Genomic DNA, 25,504 nt, shown 5'->3' with positions numbered 1-25,504 from the left:
GGCCAGTAACAGCTGTTCAAGTGCTGGAATAGAGATAGTTGTACCGGATAAGAATGGCGCGAGGACGATTTCGGTACAACGGAATTGATCCAATCCTAATGTTGCTCATTAGAAATAGGTTTAGCAATGGGAAAGAGACAAGCCAAAGACCGTGGGTGAGTTCGAATAGAGGAGAGAATTATTCAAGCAAGTAAAAGAAACAAGACAGAAACCATCTCGGGGTGAGCATTCGTCGTTCATTTTGCCAAGTTAGGTGTAAGGGTGTTGATCGCTTACTCCAGAGCAGACGTATGTTAGGGAAGGTATCTACAGGACCCCCTGGTAGAGGATTATTTGTAAAAGTGAGATGAGCAAGGGAAGTGAGACGAGCAAGGGAAGTGAGACGAGCAAGGGAAGTGAGACGAGCAAGGGAAGTGAGACGAGCAAGGGAAGTGAGACGAGCAAGGGAAGTGAGACGAGCAAGGGCAGTGAGAGCAAGGACAGTGAGCGTCAAGGGCAGAGTGCATAAGTACAGGTACTATTTATAATTATGCCGAGTAAACCGAATCTAGTCATGTGTTTTCAACCTAGGTGGACAATATGCTCAAGGAATAGGCTCACGTCCGAATATTCTAGGGAACGGGATCGCATCCTTTACATGAGGTATGCCACAGAACCACCGCAAGACTCTCTCAAAGCCCATTCCAAAGGCTGTATGTGGCACCATACCAAAATCGCGAGATTCCAAAACCCACGAATAGATGTCCATCTGTTCCATCTTTCCCTTCTCTTTCATCCGAGTTTCAAGCTCTTCCCTAGTATAAGATTTCTCTGCAACGCCGCAGATCTCACCAAAGCCTCCCGAGGAGATCAGGTCCGCCGTCATAGACAACCGTTCATCTTCTGGAGAAATGCAATACGGGAACGGCTCCAGATCCCGCGGCTTGTGGGAAATCCATAGCGGTCCGCCAAAATGCTCTGACAGTATGTTCTCAGCTTGTTTGGAGATATTCTGGCCGAACGAAAGGGGAAAGCCCTTTTCGTTTAAGAGAGCCACAGCATCTATATAGGATATTCTTGGGAAGGGGATCTGGATACGAGGTCGCTTGGTCTCCATCATGGCCGTGAGTTTGTCTGTGAACGGTAATAGCGTTTCTGAGATGTCGCGCAAAAATATCTCAACAAGATCCATAATATCATCCATCTTGCCGGAACAAATCTCTGCCTTGATGTGCCAATATTCCATCAGATGACGATTCGTGCGACTCTCATTCCGAAAGCTCGGACCAAGGTTGTAGACACGCTCATGGGCATGAGCAGCAGCCTCGAGATAGAAGCCCGCGCACTGAGAGAGGAACAAAGTTTTATTTGTCTTCAAATTGGTGAGGTGAATGGCGGAGTTAGGCTCGTAAAGAATCGACGGTGTAATGAGGGGTGCACTGATATCCACAAATTGATGGTCCTTGAACCACTCATGGATGGCTGTGAAGAAGTGTGAACGGTATGCGTTCAGTGCCAAAATCAGAGGATTCCGGAGATAGAGATGCCGGTTGGCAAGGACCTTGTCGGTATTGGCGTTAGCTAGAATATCCTTGTCCAACTTACGAATCTCTGGATGGAGCAGCTTGGTGGCTTTAGAAATGATTGAAGCCTTCTCCAGGAGGATCTCAGCCTTCCCACGAGATAATGAAAGGGTTCCCGAGACCTTGAGACTCGACTCCGTTTTCAATGTCTTCAGTTCGGCCCATGAGGGCACCTTCGCTTTGTCTACAACAACTTGAATGGTTCCACTGCTATCGCCCACGGGCAAGAACAGCATGGTTCCATGGTCACGCGTGCGGCCGACTAGCCAGCAAAGAAGATTAACCTCGTGGCCTGACTGCCCTTGATGCAAGTCGCGAATGAACTCATGTTTAAAGCCAGTGATATCCGCAAAGGTCTTACTTCTTAGTACCGCTCTAGGCTCCAAATCATCTGGATTGACACAATTTAGCATCATTCTCGCTTGAATCAATTCCAAATATGAACTTACCCAGATATTCATGCAATCTGTGAGCAGTTTCAGTAGGTGTCAAATTGGTCACATCGAGCTTCCAAGTATCATCTTTGTGGCCGTTGGTATGCGATAGCTCGGGAACATTTTGCTCAAGGAGTATCGAAAGGAACGGGAAGCCCTGTTGTGTAACGGTTTCTCTGTAAGCCTGTAGAGATACATCTGCCAGCGAGCTTCGAGGTTGCTGGCTGACAAGGATCCAAGTAATATGCGAGGTAGAGTTGTTTTTCAAAACAGACTTGACAAGATTTTGGATCTATACACTTATTAGATTCATTTCTCAGGTACCTTTGGTATACTCACCATTGTCTTATGCAATTTAAGACCACTTCCTTGAGCTGGGTCTGAAATCGCTGCCGTGAGGTCGAATATGAGACTATTCGGAAACACCTTCGAATTTGGTAAGAGTTGACTTAACCTAACATTAGTAAACCCGGTTTAGGATGAAGTATCGCGTCATAGATCTCACCAGAGTTCCTCAGCGACTACCGCCGTGTCCACCTCTGGGTGCCCTTCGACCAGGATGAATTGTGCCATGACGAACGAACTGCTCCTCGAGAAGGCAAAGCTAGCACAACTAAATATATGAATAGAATGAGTGATCCAAGAAATAGTCTCTGATCCGATTAATGAGGACGATTTTTGAGATTGGTTTCCCTTATATAGTTAGATTGGCCTCTCTAAATCAATAGGTATTGATACAAGCTCGGAGCAGCCTACTATCTCCGCTCCTTGCAAATCGAGGCCTGAAGCATTAGTGTTCGCTCAACATGCGTTACAACCTAAAAGCAACCTAGCAAGAGCCTAACCGTCACAACATCTCACACCGACTTTGTTACGGTTACAGTATCACACGCCGCAGTTACCATATTTTTCACTGATTATTTCATAATTCAGAGGTCAAAGCTGCCCAAGTAGCGTATAGCTTAACTTGCGAGGCTGAAAGTAGCTAACCGACAACTCATAAGTTTGGATTTATGTAAGCAGATCAAGTTAGGTTGAATCAAGTAATAGAAAATATTATCATTAGCTGCACTAGATTAAAAAGGAAGCTATTAAAGTTACGTTTTCATATATAAGTACGGAGTATATTTACTATTATTTACCTAACTTAGATTCTGATTCTTGTATAAGAACGAGAATACTAATCATGAAATTCTAAAGCATAACTTTTCGTGTATTTTCTTTATAATAAAATATTGTTTTGTAATTATTTTGACGCTAGATAATTACTAAGTAATAATAGAACTATTAAACGGAGCAATCATTTGATAATGAAATCTCCGCCGTTTCGTATACATAAACCAATTGATACCTTGTACTACACTATTGTACCACGATTACTATTCTTTCACTAAGCTTATAAATTCGTATTAAAATACAAGCTTTATGTAAGACAACCCTCTGCTAACGCTGTTTACCGAATGACCCGTGCCTCATGCTGACCGCATATGGATATGATAGCGAATGCTTACGCTTCAGGGGATATCTACAGGGGATTGAGAGTCCCAATTCGTACTCTTAGGCGAGGCCGTCGGATCCGCATTTACCCATAACCAAGGAGTTGATTCTGACAGGTCAACCGCATTTAGCGTGCAATAGTTACGTGTATATGGACCAAATTAACAAAGATGAAGACCTTGATGTACACCGTACCCCAGGCACTTTTCGAACAAGTCAAGTATCTCTAAGTTGATATTTGTAGGGAATTGCGCACTGCTACATCTGTCAAATGTACCCTAAAGGAACATATATACAGATACCATTACAACAAGATTTATGATGGTTCAAAGTGCAATGTGTCGATGGATGTATTGTTCTATACTACCTTAAACCGCCTTATACTAGTCCAATGTGGGTGCAGCCATGCGGTTAGACCACCGAGATACGAGTACAACAATCATGCGGCAAATCCCTGTACGTCTAGACATAGACCCAGATTTTAGGGCAAATCACCGCCATACTGCCGAGATAAGGATGCCGCCAATCCCCACCAATACACATATCAAGTAATTGCGGCTGATCCTCGCATAGACACATATGCAGTAATTACCCATGTGACCGAATCTGTTATCATTTTCCCTCTTTGACTAGGCTGGATGACGTAGCACGGGAGTGAGTTGGTTTGTTGATGCTATCCCGGAAGTGGTAAACGGAAAGTGAAATGCCGACAAATGGTGTGCTAGCAGGGTTAATTTTTACAACTTTGTTAAATTTAGACTACTTTATGTAATCAACACGTCTAAAGAAAACAAATGCCTAGCACTCGTGGTAATTACGGATAGTATACAGTATAACCCATTTGCGTTAGTTTATATCCCTACACGTGTCCAAGCCCAAGAGGGTCCCATCGTCAGCCATGCAAGAGATGAGATGGCCAGACTGATTTGATAATATTTATGAAAGACACATGCACAAAAGCGGGAGCGCCTTTCACTTGCTGAATACATAGTATTTGCGTTTGTGGTTTAACACTCTCCTCTTTCCCAAAATGCTGTGTATACCAGCGAAAAGTTTTCTTCAATATCTCGTCGCGTCCAGCCAAGATGGAGTTGTCTCAGCTCCTGGCATCTCTTGCCTGTATCGCCGTGTCCTATGGAGTTGTTCAATTGGCTAATGAATGGCGAAGGGTGAGAAGAGTCAAGATGCGGACCGTCGATTTGCCCGTCTTAAACTTGACTGGAAATGATTACGCAGGTGCTGAAAGGGCGTACACCGAAAATCTAGGAGGGCTTCTGCGAGAGGGTTATGAGAAGTACAAGCACGGTTTTTACCAGCTGTTCAGCCCTACCGGATTCCTCGTCATTGCTTCTGCGGACTACGTCCAAGAAATAAGCCAGCTTCCCGAAGGAACACTTGATTTCCACGGAGCTACCCAGAGGGTTCGAAAAACCAAACAGCATTTGTTTAGTATCCAACCTCGGACCGAAATGTGATGCTAACTGCCTTGTGTGAATATTCAGCGGATGATTGGTGATTACAACTGGCTACAAGTTGGCGATACTTTGCTAGCCCATACCATTCTCACCGACGTGGTTCGACAATTAGGTATAGTTGAACAGATCTCTTCTATGAAACCTTTCCTTGCAGACTGCTAACAAAACACTGCGGATTAAAGGAAATCTACTTCCTGTCCTCCAAGAGGAAATAGAATATTGCTTTCAAAATGTGCTGCCCCCTTGCCAAGGTTCGTGCTCTTCGAGTTTTCCTTTCATATCTCCCTTAAAATGTTAGCTTGAGCATTTCGCAGACGGTTATACTGACTCGAGAAGCGACCTGGACACCTGGAAATATTCAGAAACTAGCACCTAGGCTAATTGCCATCATCATGGGTCGCGTGTTTGTTGGACCTGACCTTAATCGCAATAAAGAATGGGTCGACAACGTCATTCAGTTTGTAGATGATGTTTTTGCAGCTGGGTGGAAAATCAAAGCCTACAGTCACTTCGCCAGGCCGTTCGCTGCCCGTTTCCTAGTTGCCGAAACCCGCCGAGTTCAAAACCAAAAAGCCATGGCAAGACGCCTGTTGGTGCCTATCTTACGAGACCGTTTGGCATCCCTTAATGAGCCCGGCGCTGAGAAGCATCTTGACCTCCTTCAATGGCTGGTCGTTAACAATGCTAAATCACCTCATCCTAAAACACTCGAAAACTTAGCAGAACTCGCCCTGGTAGCTTACGTCGGGTCCACGCATACAGCTGCAACGACACTGACAAACATCCTCCTCGACATAGCAGCCAGACCTAACGACTTAGAGGTGCTTCGAAATGAGATCAGCACAATCAACCTAGAAGCGACTGGATTAGACTTGAAGCAGAGCTTTTATATCAACCACACAAGCAAGCTTGACAGTTACATGAAGGAGTCTCAGCGTCTTAACCCTGCTTTCCTTAGTATGTTTCATTGCCCTCTTTCATTGTTACCATTTTTGAAAAAAAAAAAAAAAAAAAAAAAAAGGTACCGAGATTAACGATTTGTAACTCGGAATGTAGTGACATTCAGCCGCATCGTCCGCAAGACTTTTACACTCTCTAACGGGTTGACCTTCCCTGCGGGAACGCACTTTATAGTCCCGGCAAGTAGAATTTCACTTGACCCGGAGGTATGGGAGAATCCGCAAGAATTCGATGGATTCCGCTTCTCGGATCTCCGGGCCAAGACGCCCGAGAACATACACAAATATCAGTTTACAGGAACCTCGCCCCAGGCTATGCATTTTGGATACGGCCGTAATGCCTGTCCAGGAAGATTCTTCGCAAGCACTACCATTAAGGTATTTGTCGCACATCTCCTGACTAACTATGATATCAAACTCTCCACCAAGGAAAGGCCACCAAATGATGCGACAGGGTCTCAGAATTCAGTTCCGCAAGATGCAGAAATCTTGTTCAGGTCACGGCAATGAAGTCAACGTTTATATTATAAGTAGTAGTAGCATGCGGTTATAACAGGTCTGGATTATGGTTTGATTATAATTTAATGTCCTTAACTATTTATTAGTAGTGCGTACTACCTATAATAGAGCTGTGATACAAAAGAATTCTCCCCCATAGTTATAAGTATTTTCTTGACCCTATGCTGCATAGTAGACTTAGGGTATATTTTCACAAATAGCAATCAGGCGTAAGGAGGGGAATAGTTATGTATTATAACCTGATCTAGCGAATGTATATACCTTAGATAAAGTATAAACTAAAGAATTAATTAAAAGAGAATTACGTATAAAATATACCTTTAATAAATTAATATTATAAGCTATTATAATTTAAAAGAATTATAATTTAATAGTAATTTAAGGAAATAATTAAATATATGAAATTTAATTTTTTATATTTTTTTATATAACTTAAATAAATAATTATTAATAAAGAATTAAAATTAAATATAAACTAAATTTTTATTATATTTTACTTACTTTATAATTATATTTATTTAAAATTAATTTTTATTTTTTTATTAATATAAATTAATTAACTTTAATTTATTACTTAAAAATTTATTTTATATTATTAAAATATTAAATTAAAATATTATATATTAATAACTTCTCTCCTAGGTACAGAGGATAAACTACCTAACTAAGATTAGAACAATAGGTTACTATTAAACCTTTATCTAGTAGCTATTAGCTAACAGTAGCCTAGCTAATTTACGTTTTCTCTTTTATAATTAATTTAGGTTACTCTTTTTTACCTTTTTTATTCTTTAGGCTTTAGTAGACCTTCTTTATAGTACTAATAATATCTTTATTATAAGTTTTTATAGTAGTAGCTATTATTTTAGCTATAGTTACGGTTAGTTTTTTATTACCTTTAGCTATTGTAGCTGTTTATAATGTATATTGGCTGTTAACTTATTTTTAGTTATTGAAAGGGGTGCGTTGTTTTATTAGGTAGTCTTTTGTATTATATACGTAATTTATTTTTAGGCAGAATTATTACTGCCTTTTATAACCTAATAGAAGGATACCTATCTAGTTTAGTTAAGTTATTAAACTATAAGTTACGGGGCTTAAAGTTAGTTACATTATATTTAAACCTTATTATTTAGGCTGTTTTATATACTTTAAGTTTAGTCTTAAACCTTAATTAGTGGTTATACTTTATAGCCTAAATCTTTAAGGTTTAACTTAATTAGCTATAGTTAATTAGGTTAGGCTGTGGATTAATTCTAGATTTTAAACTAAAGGCTAGGGTATAATTTTCCTTTAACTTAGCTATTATAACTTTACTAACCCTTTTAATAATAAATATAACCTTTATAATTAATATAAATAAAAGTATTATTATAAAAAACTTATTTAATATTTTATTATTTAAAAATAAAAAGCTTTTAATATTTATTAAAAATATATATTAATTTAATAAAACTTTAGTTAATAAATTTAATAAAAAAAATTAAAATAATTAATATTAAGATCTTTATTAAATATTAATTACTTTTTATATTTAAAAAAAATATTAAAAAATATTACTTATACTTAATTTAATTTAAAGTTTATTATAAAAATTATAAAATTACTTTTAATATAAATAAAGAAAGTTTTTATTTTACTTTATTATATTTTAAAAATATTACTTTAAAATAATTTAAACTTATTTTAAATAATTACTTAAAAAGCTTAACTAAAGAAACTTAAAAATAAACTTAAGAAATCTTTAATAATTATAATAAATATATTTTAAAATTTAAAAAAGTTTATAATATTAATTAATTTTTATATACTTTAGTTTTATTTATAAATATTTATATATAAGTAACTAATTTACTATATAAACTTAAAATTAATATTACTTAGTAATATTAGTAAAATAAATATTAAGCTAACTAAAGTAAAAAATAAAATAAAAAAATTATTAAAAATAATAATAGTAAACTTAAAAAAATAAATTTAAATATTTTATAATATAAAATTTTTTAAAGTATTATAATTATAGTAAACTAAGTTATATAATTAAAAACTATTAAACATTAAAAAAAATATAAAAATAAAATTCTAAAATTAAAAAGAAAATAATAAATTAAAATTAATTAATTTATATTAATAAAAAAAATAAAAATAACTTTAACTAAATATAATTATAAAATAAGTAAAATATAATAAAAATTTAATTTATATTTAATTTTAATATTTTATTAATAATTATTTATTTATATTATTTAAAAAATATAAAGAATTAAATTTTATATATATAATTATTTTATAAAAAGTATTATAATTTATTACTCCTTAAAGTATTTAAAGTACTTATATAAGTTACTTTAATTATAAAAGCGTTAAATCTTATTACTTCTTTTTACTATTAATTATTTAGTTAATCATTATTCTAAGTACTTTTTCTTTATACCTTTATTAAATCGAATTGTAATAGCAGTTATTATTCAAAGTTATCCCTCAGACTTGATTTAGGTACTATAAGCTGCTGTATATCGCTATTCGTCATCGTCGGACGCAACTAAACCATTATCGTCGCCAGAAGGACCAGCAGGGCGATCCTCCAGCTCGCTATGTCTTGTCGCCGCTATCGGCAATGGCTCTTCGACCAGCACCTGACTCTCTTACGGGTAAGACTTCGTAGTACACGTCACTAGCTAAGTTGCGTATCCCAAATACAATACTTTATTCACTTGTTTCACTTTCTTCTTATTTTAGAGTCAATATAGATACTGGAAAACTTTTCTTATTCTACGTCTTCAGCGTGATGAAGGATTGTAGTTTGGAGGGGCCAGATCACGTGGTCAAATTACTGGCATCCGATCCGACGCTGCCGCTCAGTTTTCAGTCAGATCCTCTCAAGCAAACGTTATCGGGCGTTTGCTACCGATATAACACTACCCAACCCTCAGTCATGCTACTCAACGACTATAAAGTGAGTGTGATCTGCTGCTAATTTGTAGGACAAACATTGACTAACTAGGTGATAGAAGAGCGCGGGTATGAGTAAAAGATTCAAAATAGCCCTTATCAGGGCGACACGGTGTTTTTCGTCTCTATCTTCTCAAACACCCGCAGTACCTAAAATGCCTCCAGCACCCATTCTCAAGCTCAAAAGCTGCCTGGTGCGGGCTTACGATGAAGGAGACGTGAAGTCCCTCGCCAGAGCAGCAAACAATCCCAAGATATCGCGATGGATGCGTAACACATTCCCACAACCATACACGACCGATGATGCCAAGAAGTGGATCTCTATCGCCAACTCTGCATCTCCGATCCGTGACTTCGCCATCTGCCAGCTGGACAGTTCAGTGGTTATCGGCGGTATTGGTCTCAAAGCACGAGACGACATCCACTACCGAACGATGGAGATCGGCTACTGGCTGAGTGAAGATCGCTGGCATCAAGGTATAGCCACAGAAGTCGTCATTGCCTTCTCCAACTGGGCTTTCGAAAACTTCAAGCAGCTATTAAGACTAGAGGCCGAAGTCTTGGAGGGGAACGTAGGAAGCTGCCGGGTTCTAGAGAAAGCGGGCTTCGTGTTTGAAGCAAGGCAGAAAAACGCGGTTGAGAAAATGGGCGCAGTCATGGATACCTTTATATATTACAAGTTAAGATAGAAACCTTAGACTTAATTCTTCTTGGTGAAATAATAGACTTTCTTTTCTTCTTCTCTTTAGAATTCGTTTTCTTTTTTCCATTCCTCTTATTTTCTCTCTTTCTCCTAGGCGTGCCACGAGATTCAGGGTTTGTACTCCATGCTCGTGCGATATCGCACCGACTTGTTTATATGACACGCCTGAAACAAGATCGCAATGGCTGGTACTATGGTCTACTCATGGAAGCAGCCTCTTTGGTGTTCTTGGATAGTATGATGCAAGATGTACCGTAGGCAGAGCCAGATACCACGCCACTACTCTGTCCAAACCAATACCTCCACCACCGTGTGGTGGTACGCCCGCTGACCTGAAAATATCGAGATACTCCTTGATTCCTGGAGATTCAGGATCGATATCTTTCGCCCGGATGCGGCTTTCTAGAACGCCGGGGAGATGAATGCGCTGGCCGCCAGAAAGGATCTCTTGGCCACGCATAAAGAAGTCAAACGCATTCGTGACGGCTGGATTCTCTGGGTCTAGCATAGCGTAGAAGGGCCGAGCCGACTCCGGGAACTTATCAATGATGTAGAAATCGGTCTTATACTTTTCGCGAATGATTGCTCCGAGCGCCTTCTCCTGGGGAGTGCTCATATCTTCGTCGGCGCGGACATTGCGGAATTCTTCGGGACCTTCTTCGCGAAGCAGCTTTTGGCCATCGGCAAACGAGATTCGGACTTCCTCGCCGACCTTGGGTAACAAGAATGGTGGGGATGGGTACACGCTGCGGACGAGTTCGATCTGGTCTTTGCATCGTACTTCGAGCTGTCGGAAGATGTGTAGCAAGAGGTCTTCTAGTAGATACATAACCTCGTGGTAATGATCTTCAATCTCTGTTTCGAGATCCATGACGAAGAACTACATGAAAGCGTCAAGCTGTTAGCCCCGAAGACTTTAGAGGAATCGGAAAATACGGGCAGGGGGAATCAATGTCAGCCGCTCACCTCAGTCATATGTCTCCGGGTGTTGGAATTCTCCGCCCGAAAAGTCGGGCCAACGCTATATACCTTTTTCCTTCCGCCAGCAATTTCCATCTGCTTGTAGAACTGTGCTGACTGTGCTAGGTAGGCCTCCTTTCCGAAGTACGGGAGCTTGAATACCTCTGAACCTCCTTCAGAGGCCGCACCAATCAGACACGGGGGCTCGAATAGATTAAAGCCCCGTGCATCCAGATATTCAGTGAAAATCTTACGAATGGTCATCCGAACATCGGATATGGCTTGGGAAACGGGAGCACGCTTACGCATGACGGGATTGTTCATGTGCGTAGACAGGCTCGCGCCAGGGACAGCTGATCCGGACACATTCAAGCTCTCCACGCCATCCACGACAGTGTCCTCCTCATCAACTTGCGTGACAGCTTTGTTTGCTGACGCTAGAGTCAGGCTGAGCGTCTCGGGCGCAGGTGCCTCGCAGAACACCTTTGTGGGATGCAACTCATAGTTGGCAACACGGCAATTCTTGACAGGTTCAATAGGCCGTTTAATCGTACCCTCTACCGAAACGAAGCTTTCAGGCTTCAGGGAACCAACCCACTTCACCATCTGTCTGCTGACTTCACTTCCAGCAATCACAAGTCCTTGAATTGACCAAGAACCTTCCTCCCGAAGCTCGACAAAAGCCATCTTCTTGCCCTGCACCCGCGCATTCTGAATCCAGGCCCGCACCTTCACCGAGGAATTAACATGTTGCTCGCCGATATCACGAAGGTGTACCAGTGCAGATTCAATCTTGCGCGGAAAAAGGGTTTCGCCATAGTTGTCTTTGGCGAAGTCGTCCTCGCTCAGACCTGAGGCTGCCGTCGTCATACCTTAGGGCTTGAGAGAGGAAATAGAAAGCAGTGCAGGGTGATTGTACTATGGCTAACAATTCAAAAATAAAGTAACACGAATTGTCTTTGAATTATCTTTTAAAGCCCTCAATAGAACGAAATCTATGAAAAGAGCAGGATGCAGTTGGGCGACAGGCAAACTCGCTGCTTTGCTAGACTAAGCGTCTGGGCGAAGATCACTAGCGCGGGAGGGCACGAATTGAGGGTGTGCAACAAATGTGGGAGCGTCCGATAGTTACAAAAGGTCACAAAGCAGAGCTAGTTAATCGGTTCTAAATACGTATAACCTTGCTGGTCTAGGGCTCACGTAAGATCCAATTGACCAACCTTGTTGCCTCCGTTCCAGACCTTGTAGGGCTGATTTAATTCGTCATATATACGGAGTATTGGCCCTAGCTATAGGAATGGGTCATTGCAGAATACGTGTCCAACCTCGTCTAATTCTTAAACCCCGACGGAACTCTAACAGCGGTGAATAAGTCAGTAGGACCGATTAAGCCCCTGCCTGTATCTCTTTGGTAAATGCGCTATCTGCATTTCTTTGGTAAATAAACAACTGTATAATTTATATTCTAGATTATATCTTAGTATTTTTTTGTTATATTAGGTTAGTGGAAAAAAGATATAAAAAAAGAATATTTCAAGAAGTATAAATTATATATTTTATACCCTAGTGGAATATAATAGAAATATTATATTTATATAATATAATATCCTGACCTAATACTTTAATAGTATAAAGTAAATTCTTAAGGTAATAAGCTAGAGTTAATTAATTTATATTAGTAAAAAAATTAAAAAGTAATTTTAAGTAAATATAATTATAAAGTAAGTAAAATATAATAAAACTTTAGTTTATATTTAATTTTAATACTTTATTAATAATTATTTATTTAAGTTATATAAAAAATATAAAAAATTAAATTTTATATATTTAATTATTTTTAATAATTTATTTTTAAAATTATAAAATTAAGTATAAGATTATTATTTTATAAATAATTTATTTAAGGTAATTTATAATAAAATTTATTACTTTTATATTAATTAATTCTTTAGGTAAAGTATTTTTTTATAATATATTTTTAATATATTTTATTTTAGGTTAGGTTATAATATAATACTTTTTTTTTATCAATATTATTTTTAAGGTTAATTATATAATAATATTATAAATATAATTTAAGTTTTATAAGTTTAATTTTTTTTTTAATTATATTATTATAAATATAAAAATTTTAAAGTTTGTTTTTTATAAAGTTTATAAGTAATTATTATTTATATTATTTATTTTAATTAATAAATCTAAAGTAAATATATTTTATTTATATTATTTTTATAAATTAATTATTTATTATATAATTAAAGATTTATTTTATTATTATAAATATATTAAATAAAATTAATTTTTATAATAAAGTATTAATTATATTTTTTTATAAATAATAAATCTTTTTTATAATATAATAATAATATTAATAAAAGAATTTTAATAATAAAAAATAATAAATTTTTATATAATATATATTTATTATTATTAACTTAGTTTTAAAAAATTACTTTATTTTATATTTAATATAAAAATACTTTTAAAAAAGCTAAAGAGAAATATAAAATTATTAATATAAATAAATATTAAATAAATATCTTTATAAATAAAAATATTTTTAAATAAAAAATATAACTTATATAATTATATAAAGTATTAATAATTTAAAAAAGTTAAATATAATTAAGTATAAAAAAGTAAAAGCTATTTATTAAATTATAATATTATTACTTAATTTAATTAATTTTATAACTATAGGTTTTATAATTAATATTATTAATTAAAATACTTTTAACTTTTTTTTACGAAACTTAGACTTTAGTAAAAGTTATTTATAAAGTTTTTTAAATATTTAAGGTTTTTAATAATTTACTATAAATATTTTATTTTATTATAACTTTTTATTTTACTAAATATTTAATTTATTAAGTATTTTTTTTTTTATATTATTTTAAGTTTTTTAACTTTATATTTAAGTTTTTTACCTTAAATAATAATTTTATTTTATATAATTTTATTTATTTTTTTATTTATTAATATTTGTTTTAATAGTAAAATATAAAAATTTAAATATATAATTCTTTTTTATTTCCCTAAGGTAAGTAAAAAATCTATTTTATAATTAATTAATTTAATTTTTTTTATAATTTTATAAAATTTAAGTTTTTTAAAATTAAGTTTATTATTTANTTTATTTATTTTAATATTTAGCTGTTTATTATTTTATAAGTATTAAAGTAAGTAAATTATATTTCTTTCTTTAAATATTAATTTTTTAATTTTTTTTATATTTATAAATTTAATTTTTTATTTTTAATAAATTTAAATTATATTTATAATTTCTAATATAATTTCTTAAGTTTATTAATTATAATAATAACTTTATTAATATTTTCTTTTTTAATAAATAGTTAATATAAATTTAATTTAAATTTATAATTTATATAAAATAATAAATAATTCATAAATTTTACTAATATATTATTATAAAATACTTAAGTAATTAGTAAATATTTTACTTAATTATTTTAATTAAAATTAATATAATATTATAAATATATTTTAATAATTTAGTTAATTTATTTTATTTATTTATTTATTTAAGGATAGTAAATTATATTAANTTTATATTTTAATTTAATTTATATTATAAATAATTATTAAAATTTTAATATAAATATTAATTGTTTATTTAAAATAATTTTATTTAGTAATTTATAATTTATATAAATATATTAAAAAAAATATAAATTAAGTTTTTTATAAAGTTTTTTTTTATTATTAAAATAAAGTAAGTTATTTTTAAAAGTTAATTAATTATTATAAAAATACTATTTTAAATATTATTAATTGTAAATTATTTTAAAAATAAAAACTTTATAATATAATTAATTATTATTAATTATTAATTTTTAACTAAATTAGTAAAAGTTATAGTTTTTTATAAAAAAAATAATATAATACCTTAGTTTATTTATATATTATATATTTTAATATAACCTTTTATACTTATTTTTTAATACTTTTAAATTTAAAATATTATATAATTTATTATATAGTTTTTTTAATTTTATAATATTTATTAAGCTTATATATATAAATTAATTTTATTACTTTACTTTATAAATTTTTTAATATTTAAATAAGTTTATTTAGTATTAAGTATTTAATATTTATATAAATACTTTTTAAATATTAATTATTTTTTTCATTTTAAATATATTTTTTTATATTATTAATAATTAAATTATTTATTTTAATTTAATATAAAGGATTAATTAATTAAATTACTAAGTTATTATATTAGTTTTTTTTTAGTATTTATACTTTAATTTTTAATACTTTTTAAAAGTAATTTAAGTATTTATTAAGTATATTAATATATTTATTATTTAATTTACTATAGTATTTAATAATAAATTTAAATTTAAAAAGTTATTTATAATATTTAATTTATTTATAAAATAGTTTTTATATTATTATAAAGTTAATAATATTTTAGTAATTTATAAAAAGTATTATTAAAAATTAACTTTTTTTATAATAATATTGTCAATATTATTTACTAAATACTTAATATATAAAATTTTTATTATAAATTAAATATTTAACTTTTAGTTTATATAGTTTTTTAAAAAAATAAGTAATAAGCCTAAGTTTTCTTTTTTTATTATTAAATTAACTAAATATCTTTTTAATTATATAATCTAAGGTATTACTTTTAATAATAATAAATCTATTTAAGTTAAATATTATAAATATTAATATATTTATAAAAGTTTATTTAAGGTATTTAAAGGTTATTAAAGTATTTTATATTAATTTAAATTTAATATTTTTTTTATTAAAGTTATAAATAATATAATAATTTTTAAAAAATCTTTAATAAAGTATTAGTAATAATTAATAAATTTTAAGAAGCTTTATACTTACTTAATGTTTTATAATAGTTTTTAATTATTAATTATATTAAGTTTTTTAAAATTTATTTAAACTTTACTTAAGGTAATAATATATTTCAAAAATATAATTCTTTATATATAAAAGTTATATTTCTTAGGTTTTATTAAAAGTTTATTATTTTAAAATATTTATAATACTTTTTTAATATATTTTTTATATTTCTTTAAGTTATTAAAATAAATAAAGATATTATTAAAATATATAATAATAAAATAACTTATATAATTTTATAATATATAATTAATTATTCTTTTAAAAAATACTAAAGTATTTATAAATTTAAAAAATATTACTTAATATTTATAAACTTTATATTTTATATAAAAAATAATTTTTTATTTATTACTTTTTTTAAATTTAAATAAAATTATATATTCTCTTAAAATTTAGTAAAGTTAAAATTTTAGTTTTTATAAATTAAGTTTTAATTTTTAAAATTAAAGGTAGTAGTATAATATTTTTTTTTAATTATTATATTTAATTATTAAAAATTTATAATTAATTAAAGTTTATTATTTTTCTTAAATATAAATCTAATTAAATATTTTATTATAGATTTAAAAAGTTTAATATAATTTTTTTTAATTAATTTATTAAGTATTTTAAACTTAGTAATACTAAAGTAATAAATCCTATTAAATATTTAAATTTTATTATTTATAAATTTAATTTTATAATTTTATTAATTATATTTTAGTAATTTTATATTTAATCTTTTTTCAAAAACTAATATATACTAAAGGTTTATTAATATATTTTTTAAATATTTTAGTATTTATTAATTTTAGTAATATAATTCCTTAATCTTTTATATAATTAAATTAAAAAATTTAAGTTATTTTTTTATTAGTTTTTTAATATATTTAATTATTTTTAAAAATAGTTTTAATTTTTTAAATTATATTTATTTTATAATTTTATTTCTTTCCTTATATTTTTTTATTTCTTTATATAATATAAAGGTCTTTACTCTTAGTATTAAAAATATTTTAATATTTTATTAATTATTTTAATTTAATTATAATTTTACTATAATATTAATTAATTAAATATAAAATTATTATATTATATAGCCTTTTATAAAGGTTATATTTATTATTAAGAAAGTTAGTAAAGTTATAATAGCTAGGTTAAAGGAAGACTATACCTTAGCCTTTAGTTTAAAATCTAAAATTAATCTATAGCCTAACTTAATTAACTATAGTTAACTAAGTTAAACTTTAAAAATTTAAGCTATAAAGTATAACTATTATATTAAAGTTTAAGAATAAACTTAAAGTATATAAAATAGCTTAAATAATAAAGTATAATATAATATAACTATTATACTTTAAACCCTCTATCTTATAGTTTAATAACTTAACTAAATTAAATAGACTTATATCCTTTCGTTAAGTTATAAAAAGTAGTAATAATCCTACTTAAAAATAAATTATATATATAATATAAAAGACTACTTAATAAAATAATATACCCTATATAAAAGTAATAAACCCTTTTAATAACTACTATAAAATAAGTTAATAACTAATATATATTTATTATAAATAGCTATAATAGCTAAAGGTAATAAAGAACTAACTGTAACTATAGCTAAAATAATAACTACTATTATAAAAATTTATAATAAAAATATTATTAATATTATAAAGAAGGTCTACTAAAACCTAAAGAATAAAAAAAGTAAAAAAAAGTAACTTAAATTAATTATAAAAGGGAAAATATAAATTAACTAAGCTAGCTAATAGCTACTAAATAAAGGTTTAATAGTAACTTATTATTTTAATTTTAGTTAAGTAGTTTATCCTTTATACCTAAGAGAAATAACTTTTTATTAATTAATATTATAATTATATAACTTAAGTTAAATATATTTTAAAAGTATATTATATTTTAAAATATTTATAAAGGTTATATTTATTATTAAGAGGGTTAGTAAAGCTATAATAACTAAGTTAAAGAAAGGCTATACTTTAGCCTTTAGTTTAAAATCTAAGATTAATCTATAGCCTAACTTAATTAACTATAGCTAACTAAGTTAAACTTTAAGAATTTAAATTATAAAGTATAGCTACTATATTAAAGTTTAAAACTAAATTTAAAATATATATATAAGATAGCCTAAATAATAAAGTTTAAATATAATATAATTAACTTTAAGCTTTATAATTTATAATTTAATAACTTAACTAGACTAAATAGGTATTCTTTTATTAAGTTATAAAAGGTAGTAATAATCCTTAAAAATAAATTATATACGTAATATAAAAAACTACCTAATAAAATAATATACTATAAAAGTAATAAACCCTTTTAATAATTATAAAATAAGTTAATAGCTAATATATATTTACTTATTATAAACAATTATAATAGCTAAAGGTAATAAAAAACTAACTATAACTATAGCTAAGATAATAGCTACTATTATAAAAATTTATAATAAAGATATTATTAATACTATAAAAAAGATTTACTAAAGCCTAAAGAATAAAAAAAGTAAAAGAGGGTAACCTAAATTAACTATAAAAGAGAAAACATAAATTAGCTAGGTTAGCTAATAGCTACTAAATAAAAGTTTAATAGTAACCTATTATTTTAATCTTAGTTAAGTAGCTTATCCTTTATACTTAGGAAAGTAAAATATTCATAATATTAAATTTAAAGTAATAAATTATATTACTAAAGTAAAATTTAAAGTAATTAATTTAATAATTAATAATTTTATTATTATAAATAAATAGCTATTATTTAATATTTATAAATATATATAATTACTTTTATTATTATTAATTAAGTATAAGTAATTAATTAATTAAAGTATAATATATATAATTTATTATTACGTTAAAGTTTATATAAAATATAATAAAATATTTTTCTAATATATTTAATACTTAAAATTTTTATAATATTTTTTCTTTTATAAAAGTTTTTAAGTTATAATAAGTTATATTATTAATACTATTATAATATTTATTATTATTATAAAGAATTTTATAATTTTACTTTTTATTATTAAAATTACTTTTAATATTATTTAATTTTAAAATAATTTAACTTAATTTATTAATTTAAATATTATAGTATTTATATTAAATATATTTAAGCTTAAGAATATATTTATTAATAAGCTTATAATACTTTTAAATATTATTTTAATTAACTTTTTATATTTTGGTATTATAATTATATTCTTGAGTATATTTTTTAAAATTAAAGTTTTAATTAACTAAGTTTTAATAATATATATAAATATATAATATTAATATTTATATTTTATATAATTATTTTAATTATATAATATAAATTTAGTTTAATTATAATTTAAGATTTTATAATCTTTATATTACTTAATATATTTATATAAAGTATATTATTTATATAATAGTATTTTATAATTAATAATATTAGCTTTATTATATTAGTTTATAAGTAAAATATTATTAATATAATATAATATTAATTCTATTACCTTAGGTTTAAAGTATAAAGTATTTTTATTATTAAAATATTATTAAAACTCTTTTCCTAATATTTAAATTTTATTATAGGAGTTATATTATAGTCCACTAACTATTACACCATACAGGGCAAAAGATTAAGCTAATAATCTTAATTATAGTAATTATTATAGTAGAACTAGCTATTTATAAGGGATCTAGCTATTACAGCGGAATAGATCGTAATACAATACTCCCCTTCCAATGGTCTTATCCTTAAGACCTCGCTAAGATAGTGAACTAAGCTATCTTCCAGCGGTCTTAATAGCTGTTTTAACCCCTAAGGGCACTACCTAAATACTCCCTGTAGCGCTAACGCATAGTCCCTTATTAGCAGCGGAGATCCGAGACCTAGTACCCCAAGCTGGATTTAAACCCTAGGCCACTAGCTTATTAAGATTATTATATTACGGTCCACTAACTATTACGTTATACAGGGTAAAAGATTAGGCTAATAATCTTAATTATAGCGATTATTATAGTAGAACCAGCTATTTATAAGGGATTTAGCTGTTACGGCGGAATAGATTGTAATAAGTTACTTATATTAATCTTTAATATTTTTCTTTATTATTTAAAAAGTTTTTAATAATCCTTAAGTTTTTTTTATTATATAATTTTATTATAGTATTTATTTTCTTTAATAATACCTTAAATCTTATATTATTATTTGTGTAATTTTTAGTCTTTTATAATTATTTTATAAAAATAATAAAGTCTTTTAAATTTAATTAATTTATATTAATTATATATTTATTTTATAAGGTTTTTAATTCTTTCTTAAGTTATTTCTTTATAAAAGTTATATTATATTAAAGGTATTATATTTAAAAGATTTTAATTATATTAATATATAGAGGTTATATTTATTATTAAAAAAGTTAGTAAAGCTATAATAACTAAGTTAAAGAAAAGCTATACCTTAGCCTTTGGTTTAAAATCTAGAATTAATCTATAGCCTAACTTAATTAACTATAGCTAACTAAGTTAAACTTTAAAAATTTAAGCTATAAAATATAATCAATTAAGGTATAAAACTAAATTTAAAATATATATATAAAATAGCCTAAATAATAAAGTTTAAATATAATATAACTAACTTTAAGCTTTATAATTTATAGTTTAATAACTTAACTAAACTAAATAAGTATTCTTTTATTAAGTTATAAAAGGCAGTAATAATCCCTAAAAATAAATTATATATATAATATAAAAAACTACCTAATAAAATAATATATTATAAAAGTAATAAACTCTTTTAATAATTAAAAATAAGTTAATAATTAATATATATTTATTATAAATAGCTCTAATAACTAAAGGTAATAAAAAATTAACTATAACTATAGCTAAAATAATAGCTACTATTATAAAAATTTATAATAAAGATAATATTAATATTATAAACAAGGTTTATATAATAAGGAGTTATTAATAATAGTTAGTTAAGTAAGTAATAGTATATTAATATACTTAAGCTTAAAGAGCTATAGTAGCTAAAATAACCTATAATTTTATAAAAGATTCCTCAGTATAACCTTAGGGGTTATATAGTATATAGCTTATATATTATATAATAATATTAAAATAAGTAATATAATAAAACTTTATTATAATTATCTTTTATTTATAAAGTAATTAACCTTAGTTACTTAAGTAATTTATAGTTATATTAGTTAACCCTATAAGGTTATAATAGTAAGCTTAAGGTAAATAAACCTTTATTTTACTAATTCTTTTATTATTTATTTTTAATAAATTCTTTAAGACTTTTATTTTTTATTTTTTATTATTAACCTAAGGATTCTTTTTATTTTTATTACTTTTTTATAAAACTTATTTAATTTATTTAAAATCTTTATTAAATAGTAGTTTATTTTACTTATTAAAATATTTTCCTTTTATAATTATTAATAATTTACTTATATTTTATAATATATAGTTATTATATTTAAATTACAAAAGAAAGTTAATATTAATTATTATAAAAAGAAGTTAGTAAAATATTATAATTATATTTAAGGTTATATTATTTTACTTAATTAATATATTTACTATATATATACTTTATTATAGTTTAATAAAAAGAAATACTAAGAAAAACTTTAATAAATTAGTAATTCCCTTAGAAGTTAAGTATATATTAAGGTTATTAAAGTACAATTAATTCCTTAAAATATAATAAAAATTTCATTATTTTTAAAATTTATAAATTTTTACTAAAGATTTATTAAAAAATATAGTAAAATTATAATTTTATTAATACATATAATTTATAAAAAAATTAAAAGAAATTTTTTATTAAAATAAAATAAAAAAGTAGTATTTAAATAGCTAAAGTAAAATTTTTTTAAAATATTAATTTTAGTATATTTTAATTTAAAAGCTAAATTATAAATTAAAATAAATACTTTAAACTTTATAATTAATATTATTTTATTATAACTATAGAAAAATAGTTAAAATTTTATTATATATTTATTATAAAAGCTTAATAAGCCTAAATAAAATTATATTATATTTCATATTAAAATACTAGCTATTATAAAAGTATTTTAAATATAATAATATTATATAATATATATAAATTACTTTATATAAATCTTAATAAATTATTTAAATTATAGTTATTTTATAAAAAAAAAATTTATTAAATAAGTAAGTATTATAATTAAAAAACCTATTACTTTTTAACTTTATTATTAAATATAAACTTAAAAAGGCTAACTTTATAAATAAATTATTTTAAAAAGTAAATCTTAAAAATTAAAAAATAAAAATAAAACTAAATTATAATTACTTATTAAATTTCCTAAGGAGATTTAAAAATAAATAATAAATAAAAACTAAAATAATTAAATTAAATAAAACCTTAGATAACTATATACCTTAAGGTTTTTATTTTAATTTAAAATTAAAGTTATACTTTAATTTAGTTGACTAAATTAAGAAAGTTTTAATTATTAAGTAAGTAATTTACCCTTAGTATATATTTTTATAAATTTTAATTATAATTAAGTAAGTAATTTAAAAAAGTACTATTATAATATTATTAAAAGTTTAATAAATACTCTTTAAAGTACTACTTTAAATATAAAAGGAAAATACTTTAATTATAAAGTTATTATAAAAAAAATAAAAAAAGAATATTTATTAATAAATAAAAGTTATATAATTAATTTATAAAAAATAATTAATTACTTTATTATAAAAAATAAACTTTTATATTTTTAAAAATATAAATTAAAATTTTAATATTATTTTATAATAATTTTATAATTAAGTACTAAGGGGTTAGAAAACCCTTTATATAAGTTATAAATATTTACTTTTAGTAAAGTATAAAATAAAATATAAAAAATTATATTAATATATATATAGTTTATTAAATAATAAAGGTAAAATAGTATTTACTATATAATAAGCTTATAGTATTATTAATATTATTAAAACTTTAAAAATTTTTTTTAATAAATTTTATTATTAGGCTACTAAAGGTTAAATATAAAAAGTATAAGTATAATACTATTTTAATTATTATAAATTAATTTATAAAGTATATATTATATATTTTATATTTAAAAAATATTAATAATAAAAGATTTATAAATAAATTCTTATACTATATATTTTACTTATATAAAATATTATAAAAAGTTATATTAAATTATAAATTAATATTTACTAATATATTTTAATAAAGCTTTTATTATTTATTAAAATATAAGTAATAACTTAATATTATATTTTACTCTTAAATAAATAGTTTAATTAAGTAATAAAATTAAAACTTAAAATATTACCTTTAGGTATTTTATAATAAAAACTAAATAAATTAAATATATAAGCTTCTTTTAGTAAAATCTATTTATAATATAGTATAATATTTAGTAATTTAGAAGACTTTTATATTACTACTTTATAAGTTTTAACTAAAGGCTTTATTAATTAGTTAAATTTAACTATTATATATAAATAATAATATTATTATATAAGTTTAGGAAATATAAAATATATATAAAATAATTATATAAATATTATAAAAAGTTAATACATTTTACTAAAAATAATATAATAAAAACTATATAAAAAAAAAGTTTAAAGATAATAACTAAGTTTTTATTTTAATAAAGTATTTAAACTTATAAAAATTAATTTATAAATTTACTAAAAAGTTTATAAAACTATATTAAATTAAATATATTATAAATAATAATAACTTTATATATTAATTATAACTTTTATTATTAATTAAAATTTATAATATTTTTAATATTTTAAACCTTAAAGAAATTAAAAACTATAATAGTATATTAATAAAACTACTAAATTACCCCTTTATATTAAATATAATATATAAAATTAAAAAAACTATTTTTTATTAATATAATAATAAAAAATAATTATACTATATTAAATAAAAAAAGTATTTTAATAAAGAAAATACTTAAATAAAGAACTTTAACTTTATAAATAAAATAATACTATAGGAATATAAAGTTATATTTATAAAATTAAAAAATTAATTATATAATAACTATATATAAATACCTTAGTATATAAAAGATATTATTAAATACTTTAATAAATACTTAATTAAATAATTAAATACTAACTTTAATATAGTAATAGCTATATAAATACTAACTTAAATATATATTACTATAGTAAAACTATAGTATAAATATAACCTTTAAAAGTAAAATACTAATATTAATATTAATATAGCTGCTAATATAAGTACCTTAATATTAAAATTAATAATAATCTAAGAGTATAAATAGTAATTTTAATAATAATATTATAGTAGGTATAAAATAATAAATATATAAGCTAGAGGTAGGAATATTAATATAATATTATAAAGCTAAAAGTAATATTAAAATAGTAAAGTAAATAATATAAAAAAAAAGTATTAGTAAAAAAATAATAATATAAAATTAAAATAAAATAGTAAAATATATATAATAACCTTATATTTTATAAGTAAATTCCTATAGTTAATTATAAACTTATATAATAATAAGTAAATTCTAAGGTATTTTTTACTTTTAATACTAATATAAAACTAAACGTAGTAAATTAAATAAGTAAATTAAATAAGTAAATAATATAAATATATAATAGTAAACTTATAAACCTATTATGAAAAAAATTATTACTATTACTTACTACTTATATTAGTAATATACTTTTTATTATTAATATTACTACCTTTAATAAAAGAGAATATATTTATAATACTACTTTAAGCTAATACTATAGTAATATTAATATTATAAATAATTACTAAAAAAAAAGCAGCTTTAAATATAATATTTTTAAAAATAAAAGTAATAAAATAAAGAATAATAATATTAGTTTATAAAGCTTTACTTTAAAGAAGTAATTAAAAATAAAAAAGGATAATTATAAATACTTAATATATTTATAAAAAAAAGTACTTTTTAAAATAAAATTAAAAATAATTAATATAAAAAAAAAATTATTTACTAATTAAGTTATTATTATTATAATTATATATAATAAATTTATAATATTTAATTAAATATAAAATTATAAATTTAAATATAGGTTTTAGTATTAGCTTAATAATAAAAAAGTATAAAAAATACTATATATTAAATTAATAATTTTTAATTTATAAATATAAAATTATAAAAGCTTTTTTTATATTAAAAACTATAAATTAATAAATAATTTCTATATAAGTTAATATTAATTAAGTAATAAATACTAAGGAATTATAAAAAAGTTTATTATATTTCTTAGGCTATTATAATATAAAAATTAAAAATAAAAAAGTAACCTTTATAATTAAGTTAGTAATATTAATATTTACTTAAACTATTTAAAGATATTATTAATTTATTATAGTAAAAAAGTACTTAAAAAATATACTTTAAATATTAAAGTATATAACTAAAGAAAAAGGTTTTTTATTATTTTTATTTAATTTACTAATATAAAAAGTAAAATTATAAAAATACTTATAATATAATATTTTATAATTATTATAAATTAGTAAAAAAATA

The 25,504-nt window shown here is 25.1% G+C and overlaps 4 protein-coding genes across 4 annotated transcripts; 2 read left to right on the top strand and 2 right to left on the bottom strand.

The window, feature by feature from the left end:
- Positions 1 to 582: 582 nt before the first annotated feature.
- On the bottom strand, positions 583 to 2,232 carry M431DRAFT_514360 (hypothetical protein; the record flags this gene model as incomplete). Its single annotated transcript, XM_024920217.1, has 1 exon — positions 583 to 2,232. The coding sequence occupies exon 1, from the start codon at positions 1,976 to 1,978 to the stop codon at positions 584 to 586; it is 1,395 nt and encodes a 464-aa protein (XP_024767156.1). The 5' UTR covers positions 1,979 to 2,232.
- Positions 2,233 to 4,487: 2,255 nt separating this feature from the next.
- On the top strand, positions 4,488 to 6,573 carry M431DRAFT_21965 (hypothetical protein). The gene is made up of 5 exons (XM_024913556.1): positions 4,488 to 4,914; positions 4,996 to 5,080; positions 5,151 to 5,219; positions 5,305 to 5,925; positions 6,025 to 6,573. The coding sequence occupies exons 1-5, from the start codon at positions 4,579 to 4,581 to the stop codon at positions 6,435 to 6,437; spliced, it is 1,524 nt and encodes a 507-aa protein (XP_024767155.1). The 5' UTR covers positions 4,488 to 4,578; the 3' UTR covers positions 6,438 to 6,573.
- Positions 6,574 to 9,091: 2,518 nt separating this feature from the next.
- On the top strand, positions 9,092 to 10,195 carry M431DRAFT_396862 (hypothetical protein). The gene is made up of 2 exons (XM_024914839.1): positions 9,092 to 9,402; positions 9,451 to 10,195. Exon 2 carries the CDS (start codon positions 9,470 to 9,472, stop codon positions 10,085 to 10,087), a length of 618 nt encoding a protein of 205 aa, XP_024767154.1. The 5' UTR covers positions 9,092 to 9,402; positions 9,451 to 9,469; the 3' UTR covers positions 10,088 to 10,195.
- Positions 10,196 to 10,303: 108 nt separating this feature from the next.
- Positions 10,304 to 11,931, bottom strand: M431DRAFT_11708 (hypothetical protein; the record flags this gene model as incomplete). Its single annotated transcript, XM_024911987.1, has 2 exons — positions 10,304 to 10,981; positions 11,068 to 11,931. The coding sequence occupies 2 exons, from the start codon at positions 11,929 to 11,931 to the stop codon at positions 10,304 to 10,306; spliced, it is 1,542 nt and encodes a 513-aa protein (XP_024767153.1).
- Between the last annotated feature and the right edge of the window lie 13,573 nt (positions 11,932 to 25,504).

Source organism: Trichoderma harzianum (assembly GCF_003025095.1).
Source record: "Trichoderma harzianum CBS 226.95 unplaced genomic scaffold M431scaffold_46, whole genome shotgun sequence".
In the NCBI taxonomy this organism is placed as follows: domain Eukaryota; kingdom Fungi; phylum Ascomycota; class Sordariomycetes; order Hypocreales; family Hypocreaceae; genus Trichoderma; species Trichoderma harzianum.
Note: the sequence above shows the minus strand (reverse complement) of the source record. Positions and strands in the feature narration are given on the sequence as shown.